The 24,561-nt window shown below is 45.4% G+C and overlaps 2 protein-coding genes and 1 non-coding gene across 3 annotated transcripts in view; 2 read left to right on the top strand and 1 right to left on the bottom strand.

Moving 5' to 3' along the window:
- The first annotated feature begins 2,101 nt into the window (after positions 1-2,101).
- TPT1 (tumor protein, translationally-controlled 1) lies at positions 2,102-8,625 on the top strand. Its single transcript, XM_028728818.2, has 6 exons — positions 2,102-2,257; positions 2,796-2,869; positions 3,653-3,843; positions 6,192-6,297; positions 6,501-6,617; positions 8,400-8,625. Exons 1-6 carry the CDS (start codon positions 2,230-2,232, stop codon positions 8,400-8,402), a joined length of 519 nt encoding a protein of 172 aa, XP_028584651.1. The 5' UTR covers positions 2,102-2,229; the 3' UTR covers positions 8,403-8,625.
- On the top strand, positions 8,195-8,325 carry LOC114598276 (small nucleolar RNA SNORA31). The gene has a single exon (XR_003707016.1). It is a non-coding gene; the product is annotated as a small nucleolar RNA SNORA31 (small nucleolar RNA).
- Positions 8,626-13,306: 4,681 nt separating the features above from the next.
- Positions 13,307-24,561, bottom strand: part of GTF2F2 (general transcription factor IIF subunit 2) — a 71,039-nt gene continuing 59,784 nt past the window's right edge. Inside the window, exon 9 of the mRNA XM_028728817.2 lies at positions 13,307-13,957. Within this exon, the coding sequence (XP_028584650.2) occupies positions 13,838-13,957 (120 nt within the window). The 3' untranslated portion in view covers positions 13,307-13,837. The remainder of the gene's footprint in view (positions 13,958-24,561) is intronic.

Raw genomic sequence — 24,561 nt, 5'->3', positions numbered from 1 at the left:
GTAGGATAAAACACAGGTCAAACAGAGTATATTGAGAAGCAAAGTGGCTAGTAAGCCTGATCTTTATTTAAGGAACTGTTGCAACAGGGTTCCCACTCACCACACGGAGGAGAGAGAAGAACCCTGAACAATGGTGCACAAGCCCTTGTATAGACGTTTGAAGTTGCCCACCCTGTAGCCCAAGACCACCCCTCAATACATCATACATACATCACAGAAGCAGGCGGTTTACAGCAGAAATCCTGCCCGCCAGTATTCCTGATAATGGTCACTGATTGCATTACCTGGGCAGTCTGGCCATTCTTTTGTTCTGGTTAATACTTTAGTTCCTGAATCCAGGTCACAGGCTCACCCTATTCATACAAAAATATGCCCTTAAGACAGGATTTACTGCAGAGTATTTGAGGTCATTGGAAGAGTCAAAACGGCTTCAGGATTGCTTTCCCATACTATTTCAGACACATGGTTCATATATTTAGATATGTGTGCATTTATGAATATTCTATATTTGAGACCTTAAAATTCTTATAACAAAGCCAAGCTTTATGAGGAACGGTTGAAGGATCTGGGTGTGCTTAGCCTGGGAAAGAGGGGACTGAGAGGAGATACGATGGCCATCTTCAAATATCTCAAGGGCTGCCCCATGGAAGATGGAGCAAGCTTGCTTTCTCCTGCTCTGAAGGGTACGACCTGAGAACCAATGGCTTCAAGTAAGAAGAAAGGAGTTTCCAACTAAATATCAGGAAGACCTTTCTGACAGGAAGAGCTGCTTGAACAGACCTCCCTTGGGAGGTGGCAGATGCTCCTTCCTTGGAGGTTTCCAAGTAGAGATTGGATAGTATCTGTCATTATTAAAGAATTAAAGAACTTTTTAATGAGGGTGAAAGAGGAGAGTGCAAAATATGGTTTGAAGCTCAACATCAAAAAAACGAGGATCATGGCCACTGGTCCCATCACCTCCTGGCAAATAGAAGGGGAAGAAATGGAGGCAGTGATAGATTCTACTTTCTTGGGCTCCATGATCACTGCAGATGGTGACAGCAGCCACGAAATTAAAAGACGCCTGCTTCTTGGGAGAAAAGCAATGACAAACCTAGACAGCACCTTAAAAAGCAGAGACATCACCTTGCCAACAAAGGTCCGTATAGTAAAAGCCATGGTTTTCCCAGTAGTGATGTATGGAAGTGAGAGCTGGACCATAAAGAAGGCTGATCGCCGAAGAATTGATGCTTTTGAATTATGGTGCTGGAGGAGACTCTTGAGAGTCCCGTGGACTGCAAGAAGATCAAACCTCTCCATTCTGAAGGAAATCAGCCCTGAGTGCTCACTGGAAGGACAGATCCTGAAGCTGAGGCTCCAAGACTTTGGCCACCTCATGAGAAGAGAAGACTCCCTGGAAAAGACCCTGATGTTGGGAAAGATGGAGGGCACAAGGAGAAGGGGACGACAGAGGATGAGATGGTTGGACGGTGTTCTCGAAGCTACCAGCATGAGTTTGACCAAACTGCGGGAGGCAGTGGAAGACAGGAGTGCCTGGTGTGCTTTGGTTCATGGGGTCACGAAGAGTCGGACACGACTAAACGACTAAACAACAACAACAGTATCTGTCACGAATGCTTTAGCTGAGATTCCTGAATTGCAGGGGGTTGGACTAGATGACCCTTGGATCTCCTTCCAATTCTATGATTCTACGATTCTAAGGCTGAAATCAGGGTCCCCTCTCCTCTCTTGGCTTCAGTTTCAGCGAGGACCAGCTGCTGCGAACCCGCAGCCACGCCGCCTCTGCACATAGCTGTCAACGTTTCCCATTTTTTAAGGGAAATTTCCTTATTCCAAATAGGATTCCTCGCAAGAAAAGGGAAAAGTTGACAGCGTTGTTTCCTATGGGCGGCGGCGGCGGGAGGAGAAGGAACCGGGAAGTTCTACCTCCGGCCCGCCGAGAGCAGCTCTGTCCGTTCTTGCCTCTACGTGCGCGCGGGGAGGCGGGCCGGCGGCCTGCGGGCGCGCTTGCGTCACAGCTCCGTGCGTGGCGGGGAGCGCAGGGATTGGTGACGCACGGATGGCAGGGACGTGCCCCGCTGGCTATATGAGCTCAGTGGCAGCGCCGCCTCGGCCTTTCTCCGCCTCGCTCCTTGCTCTCGCCGGGAGTCGCCGCCCAGCCACTCCGCTCCCCGAGGCCGCCCGCCCGCCCGCCCGCTCGACCCACCGCCGCCCGACGACGCCTCAGCCATGATCATCTACCGCGACTGCATTAGCCGTAAGCGAATCTCCCTCAGCGCCGTCGAGGTCGGGCCCCCCGCGGAGCCCCCAGAGCGGCGCCCTACTGCGCTTGCGCGGCTCCGCGGCCCGGGCTCGGCACCTCGCGCGCCCTCCCGCTGCACTGCGCCTGCGCGGCACAGAAGAGAGGGGGAAGGGAGACTGGTTCGCGGGGCGGGGGGGGGGCGAGCGAAGGCTGGCGCCCCGCGGCATTCTATTCACTGCGCATGCGTCTTTTTGCCGCGGCTACCGCGCTTGCGTGAGCGGGGCTGGCGAAGGGGCCGTGGGGCTGGAGGCCTTTGGCGGCGCTTCCGGCGTTGTTCCCTCTTGGCTTCCGGCGCAGCCTTCCCGAGGCCTTTTTCCGTTCCGGGCGGCGTCGCCGCTTCTACCTCTGGGGCCTGGCAAGGCCTGGACCGGAAGGGCGGGAGGGAGGGAAAGAGGGGCGACCCCTGAGAGGAGGGTGGGGTTTGGGGGAGGGGGAACGGCCGGCCGACCATGGGGAGCCCCCCTCACGCGCTCTCCTCCTTCCTCCCCCGCAGAAGACGAGATGTTCTCGGACATCTACAAGGTCAAAGAAGTGGCCAGCGGACTCTGCCTGGAAGTGGAAGGGAAGGTAGGCTTTGTTTGTAAATCTACTCATTTTATGTAGGTGGGGTGGGGTGGGGTTCGAACCCTCGCCATAGTATAGTTCAACTGGTACCATGAGGCCCTTCTTTTAGCAGTTGCTACCCTTCACAGACACTCGGATCAACTTCTGTTATTGGGGGGGGGGGTAAATTGGCAACACCTGAGACAAACTGGGAAATTTCAGCCACTTCTATGAAGTCATAAAGTAACCAAAGCTCACATTTACTGTGCAACGACCATGTTTTGGTCTGCACAGTTGCAATGGGAGAGATCCATGCTTTAGCCTTTCATAATCTATGCATCACCATGGAAATATGGGTCACCTTTATAGCAGAGATGTCACAGTGACTTGAGAGGGGCTAGGTTGCAAGATAAACTCTGACACATCCATTAAGCCTCCACAGTGGTAATGGCGACATCCAGACTGAGTAATTTGAGGCGTGGTGTTTTAAAATCCCTTAATTTTAATGGGAAGAAGTAAAAAGTAGCAGGTTGTGTGTGTGTGTGTGTGTGTGTGTGTGTGTGTGTGTGTTTCGAAAACCTTGAAAATTAGAGTCTTAATCATAAAGACTTCCGATTTAAGATTCTCTGGGCAGTTTATTCTCCCTTTGCTGACAAATTCCACTTGGATAGCTTTGCTCATAGCTGAACTAGTTTCAGGACTTAACTCTGTTTTAAAGATTTGAGTAGATTAATGAACAGGAGGAGATCATTTTACAATTAGATTTTGCTTTTCAGTGGTGGTATTTTTCTCCAATGAATGGTTTAGATGGTGAGCAGGAAAGAAGGTGAAATAGATGATGCTTTAATTGGTGGAAATGCGTCGGCTGAAGGTCCAGATGGTGAAGGGGCAGAGGCTACCGTTGTCACCGGTGTTGACATTGTAATGAACCACCACCTTCAGGAAACAAGCTTCACTAAAGAGTCTTACAAGAAGTACATCAAGGACTACATGAAAGCGTAAGTTATCCTGGTGTCTCATTTCAAGGCTAGAAGACAGTTATGACGAGGGTTATAGAGCAGACACTCTTGGAAGATGTCCATAAGGTTGCAGCACTCCCTTGTGATGGAGATGGGCTGCTGGGATCCAGTTGTGGGGATGATTACAATGGTGCTCTTATTCTGAAAGATCTATAATTTAAAGCCATAACCACCTGCATACACATTTTGCTAAGATACTGCTTCTTTCCACATATCCTGTTATAGTATTGGATATCTGAAGGATGTCCTCTTAAATATACTAGGTTTGGTACATCATGTTTAAGTCATCAAGGTCAAAAGGAAAATGCTACTAGTGAGAACCCTAAATCTTAAGGTTAATTTGAGGCCACATTTCTGATATGGTAACAAATGCACATAGTGATTGCAGTGCTGATGTAAGCATACCTCAACCTTTCCTCATAAGGCTTGGCTTCCAGACCTGTGATCCTCTTGGTTGCCATCCTCTGCACACATTCCAGCTTGTCAATATCCTTCTTAAATTGTGGTGCCCAGAACTGGACATATGACTCCATGTGTTATTCTGCCATAAAAAGGTAAAGGTACAGACTCTAGGGCTGTGCACCCATCTCACTTAAGAGGCCGGGGGCCAGCGCTGTCCGGAGACACTTTCCGGGTCACGTGGCCAGCGTGACAAAGCTGCATCTGGCGAGCCAGTGCAGCACATGGAAACGCCGTTTACCTTACCGCCAGTAAGCAGTCCCTATTTATCTACTTGCACCCGGGGGTGCTTTTGAACTGCTAGGTTGGCAGGCGCTGGGACCGAACAACGGGAGCGCACCCCACCGCAGGGATTCGAACCGCTGACCTTTCGATCGGCAAGCCCTAGGCGCTGAGGCTTTTAGCCACAGCGCCACCCGCGTCCCCCATTCTGCCATAGTCAGAGTGATATACCTTCCCTTGATCTGGACACTATGCTGCAGTATACTGTTGGGCCCTGGATCTTTTTCACATGTAAGCCAGGTGTCCCCCATCTTAAATTTGTGCATCTGGTTCTTCCTGCCTAAGTGCAGAACCTTACATTTGTCCCTGTTGAAATTCATTTTGTTACTTTGCGCCCAATTCTCCAATCTAAAGGTCATTTTGAATTCCAATTCTGTCTTTTGTGGCATTAGCTACCCCTCCCAATTTGGTATCATCTACAAATTTGATGTGGATCGCCTCAATTCCATCATCGAAGTCATTTATAAAGAGGATGAACAACAGTGGGCCCAGAATAGAACTCTGTCACCCCACGTCACTTTTTCCTAGGATGACTAGGAACTATTCATACGTTTTTGAGTTCTGTTAGTCAACCAGCTACACAACAGCTTCTCCACAAGAATGTCATGGGGAACTTTGTCAAAAGTATTACTGAAATCAAGATACACTATGTCCATAGCATTCCCCAGATCCACCAAGCTTGTGTATGCTTCTTATAAAGCCACACAAGTTTATTTAGGGGTGTCTCACTTTTTTTTCTGGAATTGTCTGCATTTGTGCCTTCATTATTTCACCTTTAACAAACTCTCATCTTGGGCTCCCTTTTCTTGACTATTTTTGACCATGAGATCTCACCCGGTACTTCAGGCATAGGCAGACTCGGCCCTCCAGATGTTTTGGGCCTACAACGCCCATCACCCCTAGCTAAGAGGACCAGTGGTCAGGGATGATGGGAGTTGTGGTCCCAAAACATCTGGAGGGCCGAGTTTGCCTATGCCTGCAGTAGTTCCTTAAGCATCCAGAAATCAGCCTTCTTAAAGTCTACAACCGATTGCACTCAGTTTTCCCTTTCCCTGTATCATGAAATCCAAGGCGACACGATCACTTTCTCTTAAAATTCCCAGTAAGGACCAGCTGGGATGCAAACAACTCAAAGAGAGGTGCAACCAAAAGATCCTGGTTATTGGCAGAACTGATCAGTGGCTGTGCTTTTTGCTGTAGCTTCATGGAGTATTTAAGGCTCTGTATTGCAGATAGGATGTTGCTTTATATTTAGAAGCCAGATATCTGGGCCAAAGGCAACCCCTTCTTTTGATACAATATTGTCTATTCTGCTATTTTACTGTTGCCTCAATGGAAGCACATACAGAAATCTGCTGGCATATTTTACCATGTCAGTTTATGTGGCCCTGTGTATAATGTATAATAAAAATGTTCCCAAGAAATAGAATTTAAAACTGCCAGGTAAAATAAAGCACTATCCATGCAGGGGAGCAGTAAAAAGCAATGCAGTGTTTTCCTTTCAGATCAGCTATTAGAAACAGTTGGGTACAATCCTCAAACTTGTTAAATTGCAGGTGTTAGAATTGTTGTTGTTCTTCCCCTAGAATCAAAGCAAGACTTGAGGAAACAAAGCCAGAGAGAGTAAAGCCGTTCATGACTGGAGCAGCTGAACAAGTCAAACATATCCTTGCAAACTTCAAAAATTACCAGGTAAGTTCCAAAGCTTCCTCTCTTTTTTGTAACATTTTCGGTACTTGCATACTGTGAAGTAGCTTTTGCTGCTTGTTTTAAGATTGGCATTTTGTGGGAAGTGCCTGATGCTTGAGCCAAGGAAATGTGCATTGTTATGTGAGTGAATATTAGTGCTTTCTAAAAACTTATTTGCATCAACAGATTTTTTTTCCTTCTGAAAGTTTTTTGTAGGCGAGAACATGAATCCAGATGGAATGGTGGCGTTGCTGGATTTCCGCGAGGATGGTATCACTCCTTATATGATTTTCTTTAAGGATGGATTAGAAATGGAGAAATGTGTAAGTATACATTCCCGAGAGAACTTGCCAAGATTAAAATCTTGTGCGGTTTTAAATTTTGCTTGCTGATAAATGGGGTGATTTGCTGCAGAAACGAAACCCTGTGTCCATCTAGTCCAGCATTTTCAACTAACCAGCCAGGTACATGAAGGAACAGCCCTTGTTCTCCCAGCAACTTGTGTTCTGTTGCAGACTGCCTCTGAACCTGGAGATTTGACTTACCTGATTGCATCTTAATAGCCATTGTTCTCTGCTTCAGGAGTTCACCTAATCCAGGGGTGCCCAAACTTTTTTCAAAGAGGGCCAGATTTGATGAAGTGAATATGTGTGAGAGTTTTTTAGGATTTTACCCAAGGACATATACTAGCATGGGGCTGGATTAGGCCCCCCAAACAGACTTTGGACATGCCTGAAAAGCCATCTAAGCTTCTGGTAATCATAATATCTGGTAGGAGGAAAGTGTTATAAGTAGTAGCTTTTGTCTGCATACAGCTGATGAATTGTGTGGCCAAGCACTAGTGCTGTAAGAGGAAGAAAAAATAAATATGCTTTCTCCACGCCATTCACTCATCTCACTGAAATTCTAACATCTTTCCTGCTTTTTCCATGGGAAAAAAAAGAAAAGCCCAAATGATACCGCCTTTTCTATCAACTTTCCTAGCTCTGTAGTATCCTTTTTGAGATTGTGCAACCAGAGGTTTGTACACCTTTGTGAGTGAGGCTGCACCCTCAATTCTTAAGGCTAGAGTGATACTGGAAGTTCTGAAGTTCTGTACTTCAAAACTATCCACTCCAACTCAGTCACAGCCAATTTACTCTCCCATCAGTTTGTATGAAGCTGGGATGGTTATTTGCCCTGAATGCAGTGTTTTTTAAGTCTTACTCTGAACTTCATTGTCCTTTATTTTTTTGCTTATTCATCTAGCTTGGAGGGAGGGAGGGATCCCTTTTCAACTTCTTTGCAGTTTGGGTTTTCAATATCCTATATAATTTGGTGTCTTCTACAAACTAGGTTACCTTGTTGCTTATTTTTGATTCTCGGTTCGTGTGTGAACAAGTTCAATAGCCTCTTAGTTTAACTTTCTAGATTTCCCCAGAGTTCCAATAAAAAATTTATCTTTCATTACTCAGTTAACAATGCTGATAGAAGACAAACTATTTATTTATTGACTAGTCTTCCATACAGCTTAGCATATGCATTTTCTGCCCTTCTAAGTTGAGGCTTTCCTGCCAATGGCTTAAATAGAAGAGCAGATCATTCAGGTGGGCAGGGGTAAGAACAGAAAATGCAAATGGTATGGATTGTTAGATTTTTTTTTTTTTTAAAACCCGCTGTTGCTAGATTTAAATCTTGGGAGGTATTTAATCGGTCATTAATTTCAGTAGGTCTACTCTGAGTAAAGCTTGGTTGACCACCGCACTTCGCTTAATATCAAACCAAAACATTTATTGGCTGTATTTTGATATGGCTGTTGAAGCTATTACCCCCTTTCCATAAATGAAAGGGTGCTAATCAAAACTGGTACCCTCTCAAACAGTGCCTTAGGGAAGGAGTTGAGATGCAAGTTCGGAATGTTAAGCATCTGCTGATAGGCTGGGAACAACTACTTTTGCTCTCTAGCTTGCATAAAGATGCAACAGCAATTTCCTTGCGCTTTCTGTGTGCCTGATAAACGTGGCAACTCAGATTGAATAAGGGAGAACATTTAAGAGAGTGAATATTTAATGATGACATAAGGAATTGGTACAAGCATAGGCTAATTCTCATTAATTTCTTAACAGTAACAAGAGACCAACCCTTCTGGATCATCTATCATCATCATAATTGGCTGCTGTTCTTTATTCATCAACAAAACATCATGACTCAGCATTGTTTGAAAACTGGACTGATGCCATCTTGAGCTTAATTTGATTTATTTTGACCCTGAATTAATTGGAGTGGAGGCATTGGTTTTTAAAAACTTGTCATGTAGGCTGTCTAAAATAAAGAAAAACTCATTTAAACCCAGCATAGATAATGCCTCTTGGTTTAATGCATTCGGCAGGGTTCTTCAGCAAGCTTCTTGTAGCTCTTGTGAATTTGGATTTTTGACTTCAGTAGCATAGCCTGGCCTAATGCATGTGTCAGACTGTCGTCCGATACTGGTGACCTAGAACTGGAAGATCAGCCGGCTACAACCGACTTGCTTCTAAACACCTGAAAATGATTAGTAGAGAAGAAGGCTTTCATTCTGAAATGGACCGAGTTTCTTGATGTTCAACAAGCCACAATAGCTAGCTGGAGGACAGAATTGGAAGACTGAATACAGACTGCTGATTAGAGTTCTGAACCAGTCAAGGAGAGATGGATTTCATCAGTTTATCATGGCAAATTATGACTAAGGCAGAAGCAATGGAACAGCAATCTTTGGTGGCAGAAACAAGCATTTTAGGCAGGGATTCTGCACACAAGAGGCTGTAGTTCAAAGTAATTATAACTTAAAATGGAAAAGTAATACTGGTTTAATCACAGGACACTAATAATCTTTGTGGTTTATCAAAGCCTAAATTGGTTAGTTGTGGTAATGGCAAACTTAAGCACTAGTCCAAAGAATTAGTGTAGACAACATGTGCATCATACTGTTTTTGCTGATGTTTGCAAAGTCCTGAAGTATATTTTATGGGCTGTCCCAGGAGACGTTTGCCTGACAGGCCATGATAAAGTAAATTGGTTCCCATAGGATGCAAAAATGAGAGCTCTGTGCCTTTCCCATCGTTCCACTTTCTGCTCCCCTGACATGACATTGTTCAAAGCATAATACGAAGTGGACTTTGCACTTGGAGCAAGGTTAAAGAAGCGTGTCAAAGCCAAGCAAATGCAACATGGTTTTTAAATCAGGAGGGCTGCTATGATCTCAAAATGGCAAAAGCTACAAAATTTGCTACAAATTTATACTGGTAGTAGAAGCCATAAAGATTGTTGGTTTGCATCCTAATAGACAAAAGAACAGGAAGATTCTTTGAGAGACTTGGCGTGCTACAAATACTCATAGCAGTAGTATGGGAATCTCCCTGGTTGGCACTGTGAGCCTAGAGCAGTTTTGGATCCTTGTTTCCAAAAAGATCGGAAACCTGGCATGTAGAGGAAGTAGCCAAGCAGCTAATTGACCGCTTGCTGTGCTGTGTATCAAGAGTGTATTAAGAAACTTAGGCTGTGTATTCCTGAGACTTCTACATAGTCTTGCATGTGTGTTACGGTTTAGTAGTACAGTTTTGTTATCCTTTTTAAGTTTTTCATTTTGGTTCCCCTTTGATGCTTCAATGCTTGTTCTATCCCTCTTTCCCATCTAGCAGCTTCATCCTGTGAATGAAAAAAAAAAGTGTAACACCAGAATGCTTGCTGCTCAGAGCAAAATCATTGGTTTTTTGGGGGGAATAGAAAAGGGGGTTGCAGATACTGTGTACAGCTTGTGGTCTATTTTTGTTGATGTATCACTGATACTACTTTTACATCAAAACAAAATTTGACCAATTATCTGCTGAAGCAAGCAGAGTTTTGTCAGGCAGTGTGGAGTGATTCATTTCCCCCCCAATCATGTTTAACTTGATTTTGAGAAACTGATCCCTAAAAGGATGTCTGTGTCCGTCCGTCCCCCAATTAATTTCTCTGCACAGAATTCAGTTACTGGACCACTATGCTTGCGTGCAGTTACTCTGCCCCGTAAAGCTTCCTGTAACCTCAAAATCTGTTCTGGAAGGTTGAGGGGACCCTCCAGGGCATTTGGGGGGGGGGGGGGAGAAGGCACTAGTTTTGTTCCATGAGTGAAGCTCCACTTCGCTCCAGAGGATAGCTTGTAGCGGATAGGAGCTGGAAAAGGTTTTCCACCATTGAAGTTTCTCTTATAGGCTGGTATAATCCCAAAATGAACAAAATTAGTGTATTAAAAAGAGTGCCAAAGTATTGGTATATTTGACAGGCAAAACTTTGTAGTCTTTTTTGTACCCCTGAATCAAACTTTCCTATATCACCTATGCTAATGCCGTAGAGGGCCACAGAGAACTAGCTCTGTTCATCCTTTTTAAAAAAATATATAAATTGCTACTATGATTACAAGAATGCCTTTCACACGACCTTGAAAAATTTCAGGAGCCCATGCACTGTACTAATGACACCTTAATGCCTCATAAGGTCTGAAGTACAAAATTTACCCATTTAGTACACCCAGGGTCAAACTTAACTCTGAATTTAGCTGTCTTGACATGTGAGAATTGGCTGTGAGAGGGGAACTTTGCAATAGCACAAGTTTTTTGGGCTGTTAATTGAAGTATAATTTCTCCACAATGTTCTTCCCAAATATTCATGTTTCCCACACATGGCCTAAAATGAGCAGTGGTGCAGGTGGGAGTCACAGTTTGCTTCAATATGCACATTGCTGTGGCAAGCTGCTCATCTTGGAAGGGGAGTTTAGTATGGGCTTATTTGACTGTGGCCTTGGCTGCACTAGCTTGGGGAAGGGATGGCAGATATGCCACATGTTTTCCAGAAATTTATATGAACATCCTGTGGGCAACCCCCACCATATTGCAGGAAATTGCTTTCTCCCCCTTATTAACAAGTTTCAGGTAGTTTAGTTCAAAATGTAAGTGAATGTTTAAATTCTTGTTCTGGGTTGTGTGATTATTTGCTTATTTCCAGCTGTGTTGAAAGATAACCTTGCCAGAGTGAAGCAAGGCCATTATTTAAAAAGCGGTGGCTGGTGCAACAAAAAAGCGAACTCTGCTACCATGCTAGTTTGTGGTATGGATTTGTTGCAAATTACATCAATCTCTGCTCAGCCCTACTTTTCAGAATAAAAGCTTTCCTGCAGACTGGTACTAAAGCAGTTCATGAGAAGGATTCGGCAGTGGGTGGAGGGGAGCCACTGCCTGTAGACTAAAATTCAATCAGTTAATACAAAATGAAAAGGAAGGCCACTCATTTCTGCCAGTAACTCATTTTTGTGTTAAGTCTACAGAACTTGGATGATCCACAAGAGAAGGGGGCAGTGCAGAGGTGCAATATGTTTGTCCTCTTAGCCCAAAGTCTGCTGCATTTGTGCACTGGATAGGCTAAATAAAAAAAATTTCAACCGTTGTTAAAATCATCATATTCTGGCTACAAAACCAGAAGCACCTTTAGCTCTGATGGTAACGTAATTTACACAGAGTGTACCCAAAAACGCACAGCAAAACTGCAGACGTTTTGCATGCAAGCAGAAATGACAGAATTAAACTAGATGTGGGTAAAAGCCTCAGCGCCTAGGGCTTGCCGATCGAAAGGTCGGCGGTTCGAATCCCCGCGGCGGGGTGCGCTCCCGTTGCTCGGTCCCAGCGCCTGCCAACCTAGCAGTTCGAAAGCACCCCCGGGTGCAAGTAGATAAATAGGGACCGCTTTCTAGCTGGAAGGTAAACGGCGTTTCCGTGTGCGGCTCTGGCTCGCCAGAGCAGCGATGTCACGCTGGCCACGTGACCCGGAAGTGTCTCCGGACAGCGCTGGCCCCCGGCCTCTTGAGTGAGATGGGCGCACAACCCTAGAGTCTGTCAAGACTGGCCCGTACGGGCAGGGGTACCTTTACCTTTAGCAATGGCCTGCTAAAGTATTTTTCTTTTAGTTATTACATATCTATACCACTCTTCATCCAACACCTTTGGTTCATGTGAAAAAAGTTTGTTCTGAGGCCCATGGTGTGAACAGAAACTACTGTTACAGAAATCAGCCTTTCATTGAAGCTACGCCAGACTCCACCTGAACAGTGACCTTAATCTTAGTATTTCAGATACAGCCTTGGTCGGGGCTCTCAATTTCTTTTCCCTCTTCCCTTTTGCCATTTTTGCAGTTGATTCATATTTGTTATCCACATCTATGAGCCTCTGCATACTGCTTCAGTTGCCACCATCTTTAGTTTTTTGCAGTACCCTAAACAATTCAGTTCCCCAAGGTAGCAGATGCTCAAAGTAGCTTTTCTACAAAAGATACTCAAGGCAGCTGACCAAATTTCAAAAGTTTACATACACTAACAACTTTGATTGCAGGTCGAACAGTAGACTATGAAGATAAGCGCAAGGTTTTTAACCTGCCTCTCCAAAAGCCTGAGCCACGACGGCACTGTGGACATGTTTGTAACAGCACCTTGGTGTGTAAATACATCTGGCAATCAAATTTAGCTTAACAGCATGGCTAACTTCAGCTGATTTATGCAAACTAGGGTACTGTGACCCAGGATAAAGATTAAAAAGTACATTGGTCTCTTGTCCCAGGTTACTGAAGAGGGCACATACGTGGCTTCTTCCCTTGCTCTCGGGCACTGTTACGAACAGGAGTTAGTTGCCCTCCAACTCTTCCTTCTATAGTTTCAATCTGCAGCTGCTCAAAGAAAATTAATTAAGTGAGAAATCCCTCTGCTTATCTGCTCAGTCAGATCTTTTACCTCCTAAACTGGTTCTTCAGGAAGGTCTGATTGGCTCCTAATTTTTGTAAAAAGAACGTTTGCACTACTGAAAAAGTGCAGGATTTTGAAGGTCCCACAGAACTTGAACAAATATATGAACTCAGGAACTGAGTAATGCTTCCTAATTTCTAGAATGGCTGGTCATGTAGAATACTGATCAGCTGACCCTTCTGGCATAAAGCCACCATGAACGTTTTAAATCTAAAAGCAGAAGAACAAGCATTTTGTGTTTGTACAAATTAGAAACTGCTTTTATTAATACAGAAACAAAATAATTTTAATACAAAGAAGTCATTGTTACTTACTGTATTTAAATGCTTTCGTGTTGTATTAATTTCCTCTTCCCATCATTTCAGGAGCTATTCAAACTATGTTCCACTTCTATTTCTTAATAAGGCATAATTCAAAGAGTTGGACAGCAACCCATAATATGGTCAGGACCATACAGAATTTTAGTAATGAAATAAACACATCTCTGCAATAAATAATACCAGTCCTTACTAACATTGTTATATTTTTACAAAATGTAAAAAAATAAAAATGATAAAAGGCCAATTATTACAAAGAAACCTAATGCATGTTTATTCTTTAAATAATATGTTTGCAGAACCAAAACATGTTTCTTGCAGAATCTTTTTTTAATGAAGCTAGACTTCTTAAAAATTATCAACACTTAGCATTTTAAGGGTGAACAGTTCAGCAACTCTTCCTGCTCCTACAATTGACAGATTTCTTGCTGGCTTAACGATTATGCTAATCGCTCTTATCTTCTCCTTGGTAATGCCTGTATTCTGGCTTAAGTTCCCACGTGTTTTTGTGTGTTCCCTTAACGTTGTAGATGCCTATTTCTCTTAAAATTTCTTTCAAGTAGCTCTGAAAAAAAGGAAAAGGAAATATTTAATTTGATATTAATATCAGGCTATTTTACATTAGTGATAAAGATGGTACTAAAACAAACTAGCCTAGGCCAGAAATTGCTGCTTAACAGTTTAATAATGGAATTTTCATCTGCACGCAGAATTACGCTCTGCTTACCTTCCATGTAAATCCTTTAATTGCAACAGTTTTGTTTAAGAGTATCAATCATATGTTCATGGGAAGAACAGAACTGCAGAGCCACAAAAGATGAAGATTCTTACACAGAGGAAATATGCTCCGGAATGCAGACTAAGGTAGTTCAGGTGTTGCAATGATAAGACAACAGCTGTTCCACAGGGCTGCATGTGTTTGTGACAAATAACAGCCTGTGGGCTTTATCAGGTCCACCAGGCCTCTGAATTTGGCCCACAAGGCCATTTGGGGCAAACCACACCCACCTGCCAGTCACCTGAAGTTCATATGCAGTTAAGTACAGAGAGATGTTATCGCTTATCTAAGCACAACAGCAAAGAGGGGAGCCTCTGCCTGCTGCCTTTTTGCAAGCAGAGCTTAATCGCCAAGAGGGACGCGGGTGGCGCTGTGGGTTAAACCACAGAGCCTAGGGCTTGCCGATCAGAAGGTTGGCAGTTCGAATCCCCGCAACGGGGTGAGCTCTCGTTGCTCGGTCCCTGCTCCTGCCAACCTAGCAGTTCGAAAGCACATCAAAGTGCAAGTAGATAATTAGGTAACGCTCCAGCGGGAAGGTAAACGGCATTTCCGTGCGCTGCTCTGGTTCGCCAGAAACGGCTTAGTCATGCTGGCCACATGACCTGGAAGCTGTCTGCGGACAAACGCCAGCTCACTCGGCCTATAGGGCTAGATGAGCACCGCAACCCCAGAGTTGGTCACGACTGGACCTAATGGTCAGGGGTACCTTTACCTTTTATAATCGCCAAGAGCAGGCAGAGGTGCAACTCTGGCCTTAGTGCTGTGAAGGCTACAGCTCTGTGATGGAGCATCTGCAGGAGGTACCAAGTTCAGTCCCCAGCACCGCTAAGCAGGACTGGGGGAAATTCCTGCCTGAAATCCTCAAGAGGGGCTGCTGTTCATTGTTGCCATTACTGAGCTAAATGGACCAGTATAAGGCAGCTTTCTATCTCCCTGGTCCCTACCTCTGCCTGCACAATGCAATTGCTCTGGCTACAGTTTGGAAGGAAACCGCAACATGGCGGACAGAAGCTTGTCAACGCTTTCTTCCTGCACCATTTTCCTGATCACGTCCTCCTCTGGGCAAAAAGATGAGCTCATGGTTCTAGACTTTCCTTCAAAATTACAGTCATAGCAACTTCAGTGTATAAAATAAAATATCTGTGTGTATCTGAAGAAGTGTGCATGCACACGAAAGCTCATACCAAGAACTAACTTAGTTGGTCTTTAAGGTGCTACTGGAAGGAATTGTTTTTGTTTTGACTATGGCAGACCAACACGGCTACCTATCTGTAACTAAAATAAAATATTTAGTTCTAACCCTTAGGCTGCAAACCTATGAATATAGTGAGATAACTTCCAAGTAAACATGCTTAGGATCAGGTAATGTTTCCTTTAGTCTTGGGAAACGATGAAAATATGAGAAACAGAAAATATATTGCAAAGTGAATTAATGTAGGGTAGCTGAAGGATCTCCAGTCTAGTCTTCTAATGGGGTTGGGGGCAGTTGTTACCCCAGATTACCCCATAAATGTCAAGGTGGTGGTTAAAGAGACTGGGTGACCTACTGTGGCCAGTCTAATCCAGGACGGGTTTTGCCGCACAATGCCTCCCTGTGGTTACAGGCCTGTGACACAGGAAGAAAATAAAGTGTGTATCAGCCCTGGAGCAGGAGGTCCATGAATGACAAGCTTCTGATGTGTCATTTTATGTCTGATTTTTCTCATTTCCTTTCTGGGTGAATATGGACAAAGCATTGTAATCGTGGTGGATGCAGTTTGAACATACATTCCAGAGCGTGTTCAGAGCAACAAATGTCTGCTCAAACCACTTGCACTACACTTAATATGTTAGATCTGTTTTCGGCATGTTTTAGCATTTCACTGCTGCAAGGATTACTCATACAATATCCTCCCACCACCAGATGGCAGCAACTCATCATATGAGCATCCAAAAATTTTTTGGAAAACTGCAAGTAATAGAAGGCACCATTCTCGACCACTGCTCTGCACTCACCATAGGCTTCAAGTGTGCCTTTCTGGCACTGATGGTGCAAAAGGATGTAGGAAGTACGCAATATAGTGCTACAATTGTCGTACTCTGGCCAAGTTTGTCATGGTTATTGGAAATAACCGACTTGGCGATGACTGCACCATGGCTTCTTCCAGGGCATCTAGACATGCTGTCCTAAGTGCCTGTTCTGCAACCTAGTCTGCCTTGACTGTACTTCTCCAGTAAGGCTGCCTAAGGCACAATTTTGACAATGAGCCATCCTTCCACATTAAGGAAAAACTTTGTGGACCCCATGGAAGAGATCCACCCCTTTGCAATCAACACTAAGCCTTCACATCCCTGCCAAAGAGGCATGGAGTTTGATAAATAGTTGGCTACATTGCTAGAAAACACACTAACTGCATTGTAAGGTCACCTAGATACAGTGGTGCCTCGCAAGACGAAATTAATTCGTTCCGCAAGTTTATTCTTCTTGCGAGTTTTTCGTCTTGCGAAGCACGGTTTCCCATAGGAATGCATTGAAAATCAATTAATTCGTTCCTAGGGAAACTGCTTGCCAGGCTGGCGGTGCGGAGAAGGGCTTTTCTCCCCACCGCAAGCCTTCAGGACAGGTACGGGAACAGAGGGGAAGGCGCGCAGCGCTTTCCCTCTGTTCCCGGGGCTTGCGTGGGAGGAGGGTTTTTCCTCCCCACCGCCAACATTCAGAACAGCATTCTGAATGTTGGCGGTGGGAAGGAAAACCCTCCTCCCACCCCAAGTCTTCAGGAAAGCCATCCGAAGCCGGGCGGCGGGAGGAGGTGTCCCCGCCCCCCCGCCCGGCATCGGAGCTTCGTTCTGATGGCGGGCGGCGGGAGAACGCGTTCCCGCCCCCCCGCCCGGCATCGGAGCTTCGTTCTGATGGCGGGCGGCGGGAGAACGCGTCCCCGCCCCCCCGCCCGGCATCGGAGCTTCGTTCTGATGGCGGGCGGCGGGAGAACGCGTCCCCGCCCCCCCGCCCGGCATCGGAGCTTCGTTTCGATGGCGGGCGGCGGGAGAACGCGTTCCCGCCCCCCCGCCCGGCATCGGAGCTTCGTTCTGATGGCGGGCGGCGGGAGAACGCGTTTCCGCCCCCCCGCCCGGCATCGGAGCTTCGTTCCGATGGCGGGCGGCGGGAGGAGGTCCGAGGACAGTGGGGAAGACACGCTGCGCTTCCCCGCTGTCCCGGAGATTTCCCTATGGGCTTTCGTCTTGCGAAGCAAGCCCATAGGGAAAATCGTCTTGCGAAGCAACTTGCAAACGGAAAACCCTTTCGTCTAGCGGGTTTTCCGTCTTGCGAGGCGTTCGTCTTGCGGGGTACCACTGTAATTTCAAATTTCTAGTGAAAATATAAGCCGGCTATACCAGTTGGGCACATGCACACTGCTTGCCGATGAAGGCCAGAACCAAGAGGTAAGTAATCAGTCCTGGCAAAAAAACTAAAAAGTGAGTTTGATAAACACTTAGAATCATAGAATTGTAGCGTTGGAAAGAATCACAAGCGTCATCTAGTTCAACTCCCTGCAACGCAATAATCTTTTGCCTAATATGAGACTTGAACCCACAACCTTGAGATTAATAGTCTCATGCCTTTCAGAAGCCCACCCAAGTTTTTCTGGAGATTCTGGTAAGTACTGAGTGAAATAATATATGCTTCATGGGATCCACAAAAACGCAGGCGTTTCCCTGCTTGGAAGCATCTACAATGATCTAGGAAGGCTTTGCAAGTGCTTCCTCACCATCAGCCTGACCCAAGGCCAACATCTTGGGTCAGGACATTGCCAGCACTCCATGCATCAGCTTTGGTGATCACACGCTTGAGGTGGTAGACAATTTTGTCTACCTGGACTCCACCATAACCAGAAACCTGTCCACTGATGCTGAACTGGACAAGTGTATTGGGCAAGGCAGCTCTGGCAATGACTCACCTCTCCAAAAGTGTCTGGGAGAATGTGATGCTAACGACCAATACCAATATGAAGGAATAACAAGCTTGTGTGTTGAGTGCACTGCTTTATGGAAATATTGCAGGGTCACTTCCATGGAAAACCTTTACATCCTTATGGAAATTCATGAAGCAATTCATAATTAGGTTGCCAGTGTCGCTTCAGATCCTCATGCAGTGCCTAGACGGCAGGTTTCAAGTCGTAAAAGGGTGTTAGCTCATGAAAAGTCATCTGATACCAATGTGATTTCAGATCCTTTTAAACCCTTTTTGGCTCCAGAACTCAAAGAAGCAGAGTGTAGAATGAGGAGTGTGTGTTACCCGTAGACCTTTCCAAGATGCACATTTTATTCTCTTGCTTTGCAATATATTAGCTGTGTTGATCCTCCCAGCTTCCCCTGTCAAAAATCAGCAACTGGAGTCTACCACTCAACGTCAGAGAGAGCTGTCACTCCAGTCTATTATCATGTGACTAATCATGTAATATACTCTGACACTGACTAACATAAGGAGGCACAAATAACCATTAACAATTCTGATTGTGGACTGCTGGGAGGATTAAGAACACACTCTGGGCCAAGACAAGAAATGGACTAAGGCGTTGGCTGATGGCTACTGACAAAGATCTTACTGCATCTCCTGCCTTCAGGCATGAGAGGGCAGTATAACCCCACCATGCCATTGTTTACTGCCTCTGAATAGGCATGACTAATATCGGTCTACAAATTCAAACAGGTCTGCTCTGAGAAGAGATTAACTGGATGCAATCCAAAGACTGCAGTAATATTATGAACACTTATTTGGTAGTAAATCCCAATGAAATCAATAGGATTAACAGGATCTGCTAACTTGGGCCCCAAGTGTGTGATCTTTATGTGCAGTGGAAGCACACTGTATTTGATACGAAATCTGTTGGGTGACATTTTTCAACAACAACAACAGACTGGGTTGTCCCAGCCAATCTGGGTGGCTTCCAGCAAATTATAAAATCACAACAAAGCATCAAACTTCCCTAAACGGGGCTGACTTTAGATGTCTTCTAAAAGTCCTCAGTTTATTTGTTTGACATCTGATGGGAAGGCATTCCACAGGGTAGGTACCACTACTGAGAAGGCCCTCTGTCTGGTTCCCTATAACTTCACTTCTCACTGTGAGAGGACCACCAGAAGGCTCTCGGAGCTGGACCTCAAGTGTGAGGTATACAGGGCCCTTCAAGTATACAAGGCCAAAGCTGTTTAGAGCTTTAAAGATCAGTGCCAACACTTTAAATTGTGCTTGGAAACATACTGGGAGTCAATGTGGATCTTTCAGGACCAGTGTTATATGTTCCCAGCAGCCACTACCAGTCACCAGTCTGGCAGCCACATTCTGGGTTGGTTGTTTCCGAGTCACCTTGAAAGGTAGCCCCATGTGGAGTGCATTGCATTAGTTCAAGAGATAACCAGGGAATGTCCCACTCTCAGCTCCATCGGTATGCCGGGTCTTAGCTGGCATACCAGACGGTACTGGTAGACAGTTGCCCTATGGCACAATGGAGAGCTGTGAGTCCAGAATGACTCCCAGGCTGCACATCTGGTCTTTCAGGGGCACAGTTACCCCATTCAGGACCAGGGAATCCCCTGCACCTGTTCGTTCTCTGTCCCCAAGAAACAGTACTTCTGTTTTGTTGTGATTCAACCTCCATCAACAAACCTTCATCCACCCATCCTCCAACTGCCTCCAGACACCCACACAGGACGTTTCCATGATTGGGCCTGAAACCTGATTGGAAGGGGTCCAAACAGTCCAGACGTGCCTGCAGTTATTTCTTCAGCCACCCACTTGATCACCTTGCCCAAGAGACTGGATGATAACTGGCCATAGTGGTGGGGTCCAAAGATGTTTAAAAAAAAAGAAAAAAAAAAGAAATGGTTTGATAACTGCTTCTTTAAGGGGGTCTGGGAAGGCTCCCTCCAAGAGGGAAGCATTCACCAACCCACGGATCCCAGAATAGGAAAGGGTTGAGAAGAAAGGTGGTTGGTTTTACTCATCCAAGCAGCCTCTCCACATCCTCAGAGGTAACAGGTTGAAATTGATCCCCTACAACTTGACTAGATAGAGAGCTGGCACTCCCCCGGCCTGGCCTTGCTACCATGGTGGAATTTACCTCCTTCCAGATTCAACCTATTTTATCTGCAAAAAAACTTTGCAAAATCGTTGCAGGAGTACTTGGAGTTCTTACTGGACCCTGATGACGAAGGTGGTTCTACGAACTACCGGAAAGAGTCTCCTGCAACTGTTTTCTGCTGATGCAATGGGGGCAGCAATGAAGGTGTTCTTTGCCTTTGCCATTGCCACTTGGTAAGCTCGATGTTCAGTTCAATTCAGAATGAGTCTTTCACTGCTGTCACTCTAGCCATCTCAGTGATTATCTCATCGCCCTCAGTCCTGGGGAATACCACAGAACCGTTCGAGCTCCATAGAATCATAGAATCATAGAGTTGGAATAGACCACAAGGGCCATCGAGTCCAACCCCCTGCCAAGCAGGAAACACCATCAGAGCACTCCTGACATATGGTTGTCAGGCCTCTGCTTAAAGACCTCCAAAGAAGGAGACTCCACCACACTCCTTGGCAGCAAATTCCACTGTCAAACAGCTCTTACTGTCAGGAAGTTCTTCCTAATGTTTAGGTGGAATCTTCTTTCTTGTAGTTTGGATCCATTGCTCCGTGTCCGCTTCTCTGGAGCAGCAGAAAGCAACCTTTCTCCCTCCTCTATATGACATCCTTTTATATATTTGAACATGGCTATCATATCACCCCTTAACCTCCTCTTCTCCAGGCTAAACATGCCCAGCTCCCTTAGCCGTTCCTCATAAGGCATCGTTTCCAGGCCTTTGACCATTTTGGTTGCCCTCCTCTGGACACGTTCCAGTTTGTCAGTGTCCTTCTTGAACTGTGGTGCCCAGAACTGGACACAGTACTCCAGGTGAGGTCTGACCAGAGCAGAATACAGTGGCACTATTACTTCCCTTGATCTAGATGCTATACTCCTATTGATGCAGCCCAGAATTGCATTGGCTTTTTTAGCTGCCGTGTCACACTGTTGGCTCATGTCAAGTTTGTGGTCAACCAAGACTCCTAGATCCTTTTCACATGTACTGCTCTCAAGCCAGGTGTCACCCATCTTGTATTTGTGCCTCTCATTTTTTTTGCCCAAGTGCAATACTTTACATTTCTCCCTCTTAAAGTTCATCTTGTTTGTTTTGGCCCAGTTCTCTAATCTGTCAAGGTCGTTTTGAAGTGTGATCCTGTCCTCTGGGGTGTTAGCCACCCCTCCCAGTTTGGTGTCATCTGCAAATTTGATCAGGATGCCCTTGAGTCCATCACCCAAGTCGTTGATAAAGACGTTGAATAAGACCGGGCCCAAGACAGAACCCTGTGGCACCCCACTAGTCACTCTTCTCCAGGATGAAGAGGAACCATTGATGAGCACCCTTTGGGTTCGGTCAGTCAGCCAGTTACAAATCCACTGAGTGGTAGCATAGTCAAGACCGCATTTTACCAGCTTCTTTACAAGAATATCATGGGGCACCTTGTTGAATGCCTTGCTGAAATCAAGGTAGGCTACATCCACTGCGTTCCCTTCATCTACCAGGCTTGTAATTCTGTCAAAAAACGAGATCAGGTTAGTCTGACATGACTTATTTTTCAGAAATCCATGCTGACTATTGGTGATCACAGCATTCCTTTCTAGGTGCTCACAGACTGTTTGCTTAATGATCTGCTCCAGAATCTTCCCTGGTATTGATGTCAGACTGACTGGGAGATAATTATTTGGGTCCTCTCTTTTCCCCTTTTTGAAAATAGGGACAACATTTGCCCTCCTCCAGTCTGCCGGGACTTCGCCTGTTCTCCAAGAATTCTCAAAGATGACTGCCAGTGGTTCTGAGATCACATCTGCCAGTTCTTTTAATACTCTTGGATGCAGTTCATCTGGCCCTGGAGATTTGAATACATCTAAACTAGCCAAGTATTCTTGTACTATCTCCTTAGTTATTCTGGGCTGTGTTTCCTCTGCTGAATCATTTGCTCCAAATTCTTCAGGTCGGGCACTGTTTTCTTTATCGGAGAAGACTGAGGCAAAGAAGACATTGAGGAGTTCAGCCCTTTCTGCGTCCCCTATTTGCATTTCACCATCTTCTCCTCTGAGTGACCCCACTGTTTCTTTGTTCTTCCTTTTGAACATGCATTTGGAGAGGGCGCTTTAGAGCCAGACAGTCGATAGCCCTGGTTAACTCCACATTCCAGTGGGCCACCATGGAATCAGCTGAGAGGCTACCACTCTCTGGAAGCCTTTTGGATCCATTAAGTGGTGGGGCGGACCATCAAACTGCTCCCACCTCCCTGCAGAGAAGTCTAGTTGCACCAGGAAGTAATTTGACCATGGCACTTCTTTTGTTCCGCTGGAACTTAGTGTCAGATCACGCACGCCGAGATCTAAGCCATTGGCTTAGGGCCAGATTTATTCAGGGAGAGCCCCATGGAGGCCATGCTTTCCACAAAGTCCTGAGCTGTCAGGAACAAATGCTGCCAAAATAAAATTGCCCAAGAGGGCCATTAACAATGCCTAAATGAAATTAACCTAGTCTGTCAAGCTGCCAGCTTTACAAGCTAATTACTGACATCTAGTAATCAACAGACAGTCAAGAACAAAGCAGCCAAATCAGGTACTTTGCAGAGATGAAAAAGAATACAAAGATAAAGCTAACAAACTGACAGCAGAAAAGGGCACATTTTGAGTAGCTAATTTGGGAAATGCAAGTACTTAGAAATTAATTTTAATACAGTACTGAAAGGGCTTGGAAAACTGGCTAAGCAAAAGCTTTGAATACTAAGATTAATTTCACCTTGTTTAACAAGTGCTGAGAAAACTTTCAATCAGAAGAAAAGCAATGAAATTGTCTCAACATGACCCCACCTTCCTTTCTCTAATCCGGGGGTGGCCAACTTCCAAGAGACTGTGATCTACTCACAGAATAAAAAACTGGCAGTGATCTATCCCCATTCTTAGGGGTTCAGGTCAAAGTTTTTTTTAGGGGGTTCGGGGGAGGAATAAGTTGCTTAGCTTTTTGGGGGCGCAACATTTTTACATTATTTTGGGGTCAAAAAGAAACAGCAACTCACCGAAGGATTGCTGGGGGGAAAACAGCCTCAGTTTGTAAACTCTGTCTTCCCTTCTCCAACAATGATGGAGGGCAGGGCAGGGCGAGGGGGAAGGGCCAGCGATTGACCGCGATCAACCAAAGCCTCACAGGGATCAACCAGTAGATTGCGATCAACCTGTTGGACATCCCTGCTCTAATCCACTCACTCGGTTCTACATTACTGTTCTCAGTAGGCTTCCTCAAACTCGGCCCTCCATATGTTTTTTGCCTACAACTCCCATCATCCCTAGCTAGCAGGACCAGTGGTCAGGGATGATGGGAATTGTAGTCTCAAAACATCTGGAGGGCCGAGGTGGAGGAAGCCTGGTTCTCAGTCTCTGGGAGCTGGCAACCAGGGCCAGTAAAGATTTGAGAGGCATTGGTGGAAAAGACAGAACAAAGTGAGCTCGTGCCTCTGGGGCTAAGGCTGGTTGCTTATCTAAGGCTGGTTGCTTGCTGCTTGAAGGCTTGCTTGTGTGCTTTTGTGTGTTCTTGGCCATGTGCTGTACTACAGCACATGGTCTGAGGGAGAGGAACTGAGAAAGGAAGTGAGATGGAGCTAGCAAACCCCATTTCTACATCACTGGGAGATTGCAAACAGGGGTGTTTGTGAAGGTGTTTCGCAGGAAAAAGCTGGAGTGTTGTGCTGGAGTGCATAGGAGCAAGAGACATGGATAGCGAGAGCTGCTGCAGTGACCAGCCGTGCCAGTGGCTTGTTTATTTTTCTACCTGAGGAATTACACAGCTTTACCTGCAGCAAGTGGCTGCCCTGCTGGAGGAGAAGGTACAACAACCCCTTGAGGCACTTTGAGCTATCAGGGAAGATGAAAAACTTCTGGACAGAGCAGAGCAGGCTGTTCTGGGAGAGCAAAAGATGAGGAGTGCTGTACGAAATTGCTGTCAAACACGAGTGTTAGTGCATGAAGGGGTTAAGACCACAGAGTTGCATTGCTAGACTCAGGTCATGCTTCTTATTCACTTTCCTTTCCTCACTCTTCATGCCATGTAACCAACCAGAAAGGACATGTCTGAGTTTGCTCCAAGTTCAGAACGCATGCTTGTAATAATCTTTCTATATTCTGTACCTGTGTTCTTCTTGCTGCTGCATGGAATAACGCGTGAACCAGACCTTTGGATTTTGTCAGTAAAGCTTTTAAACTTACTTAACAGTTGTGTGGTCTGTTCATTGTCAGAGGGGTAGAGAGAGGGGCAACCACTAGAAGTGAAACAAGATATGAAAAGGGGTCTAACAA

The sequence above is a fragment of the Podarcis muralis genome, chromosome 6, assembly GCF_964188315.1.
Source record: "Podarcis muralis chromosome 6, rPodMur119.hap1.1, whole genome shotgun sequence".
Lineage (NCBI taxonomy): Eukaryota > Metazoa > Chordata > Lepidosauria > Squamata > Lacertidae > Podarcis > Podarcis muralis.
This window is presented reverse-complemented; position numbering and strand designations above follow the sequence as displayed.

What these genes read in the sequence shown, in the direction of transcription:
- TPT1 (XM_028728818.2), top strand. Translation starts at nt 2,230, where the DNA reads ATGATCATCTACCGCGACTGCATTAGCC. An exon ending in CTACCGCGACTGCATTAGCC is followed by an intron (nt 2,258 to 2,795) that starts GTAAGCGAATCT and finishes CCTCCCCCGCAG; the next exon opens with AAGACGAGATGTTCTCGGAC. An exon ending in CAAACTTCAAAAATTACCAG is followed by an intron (nt 6,298 to 6,500) that starts GTAAGTTCCAAA and finishes TCCTTCTGAAAG; the next exon opens with TTTTTTGTAGGCGAGAACAT.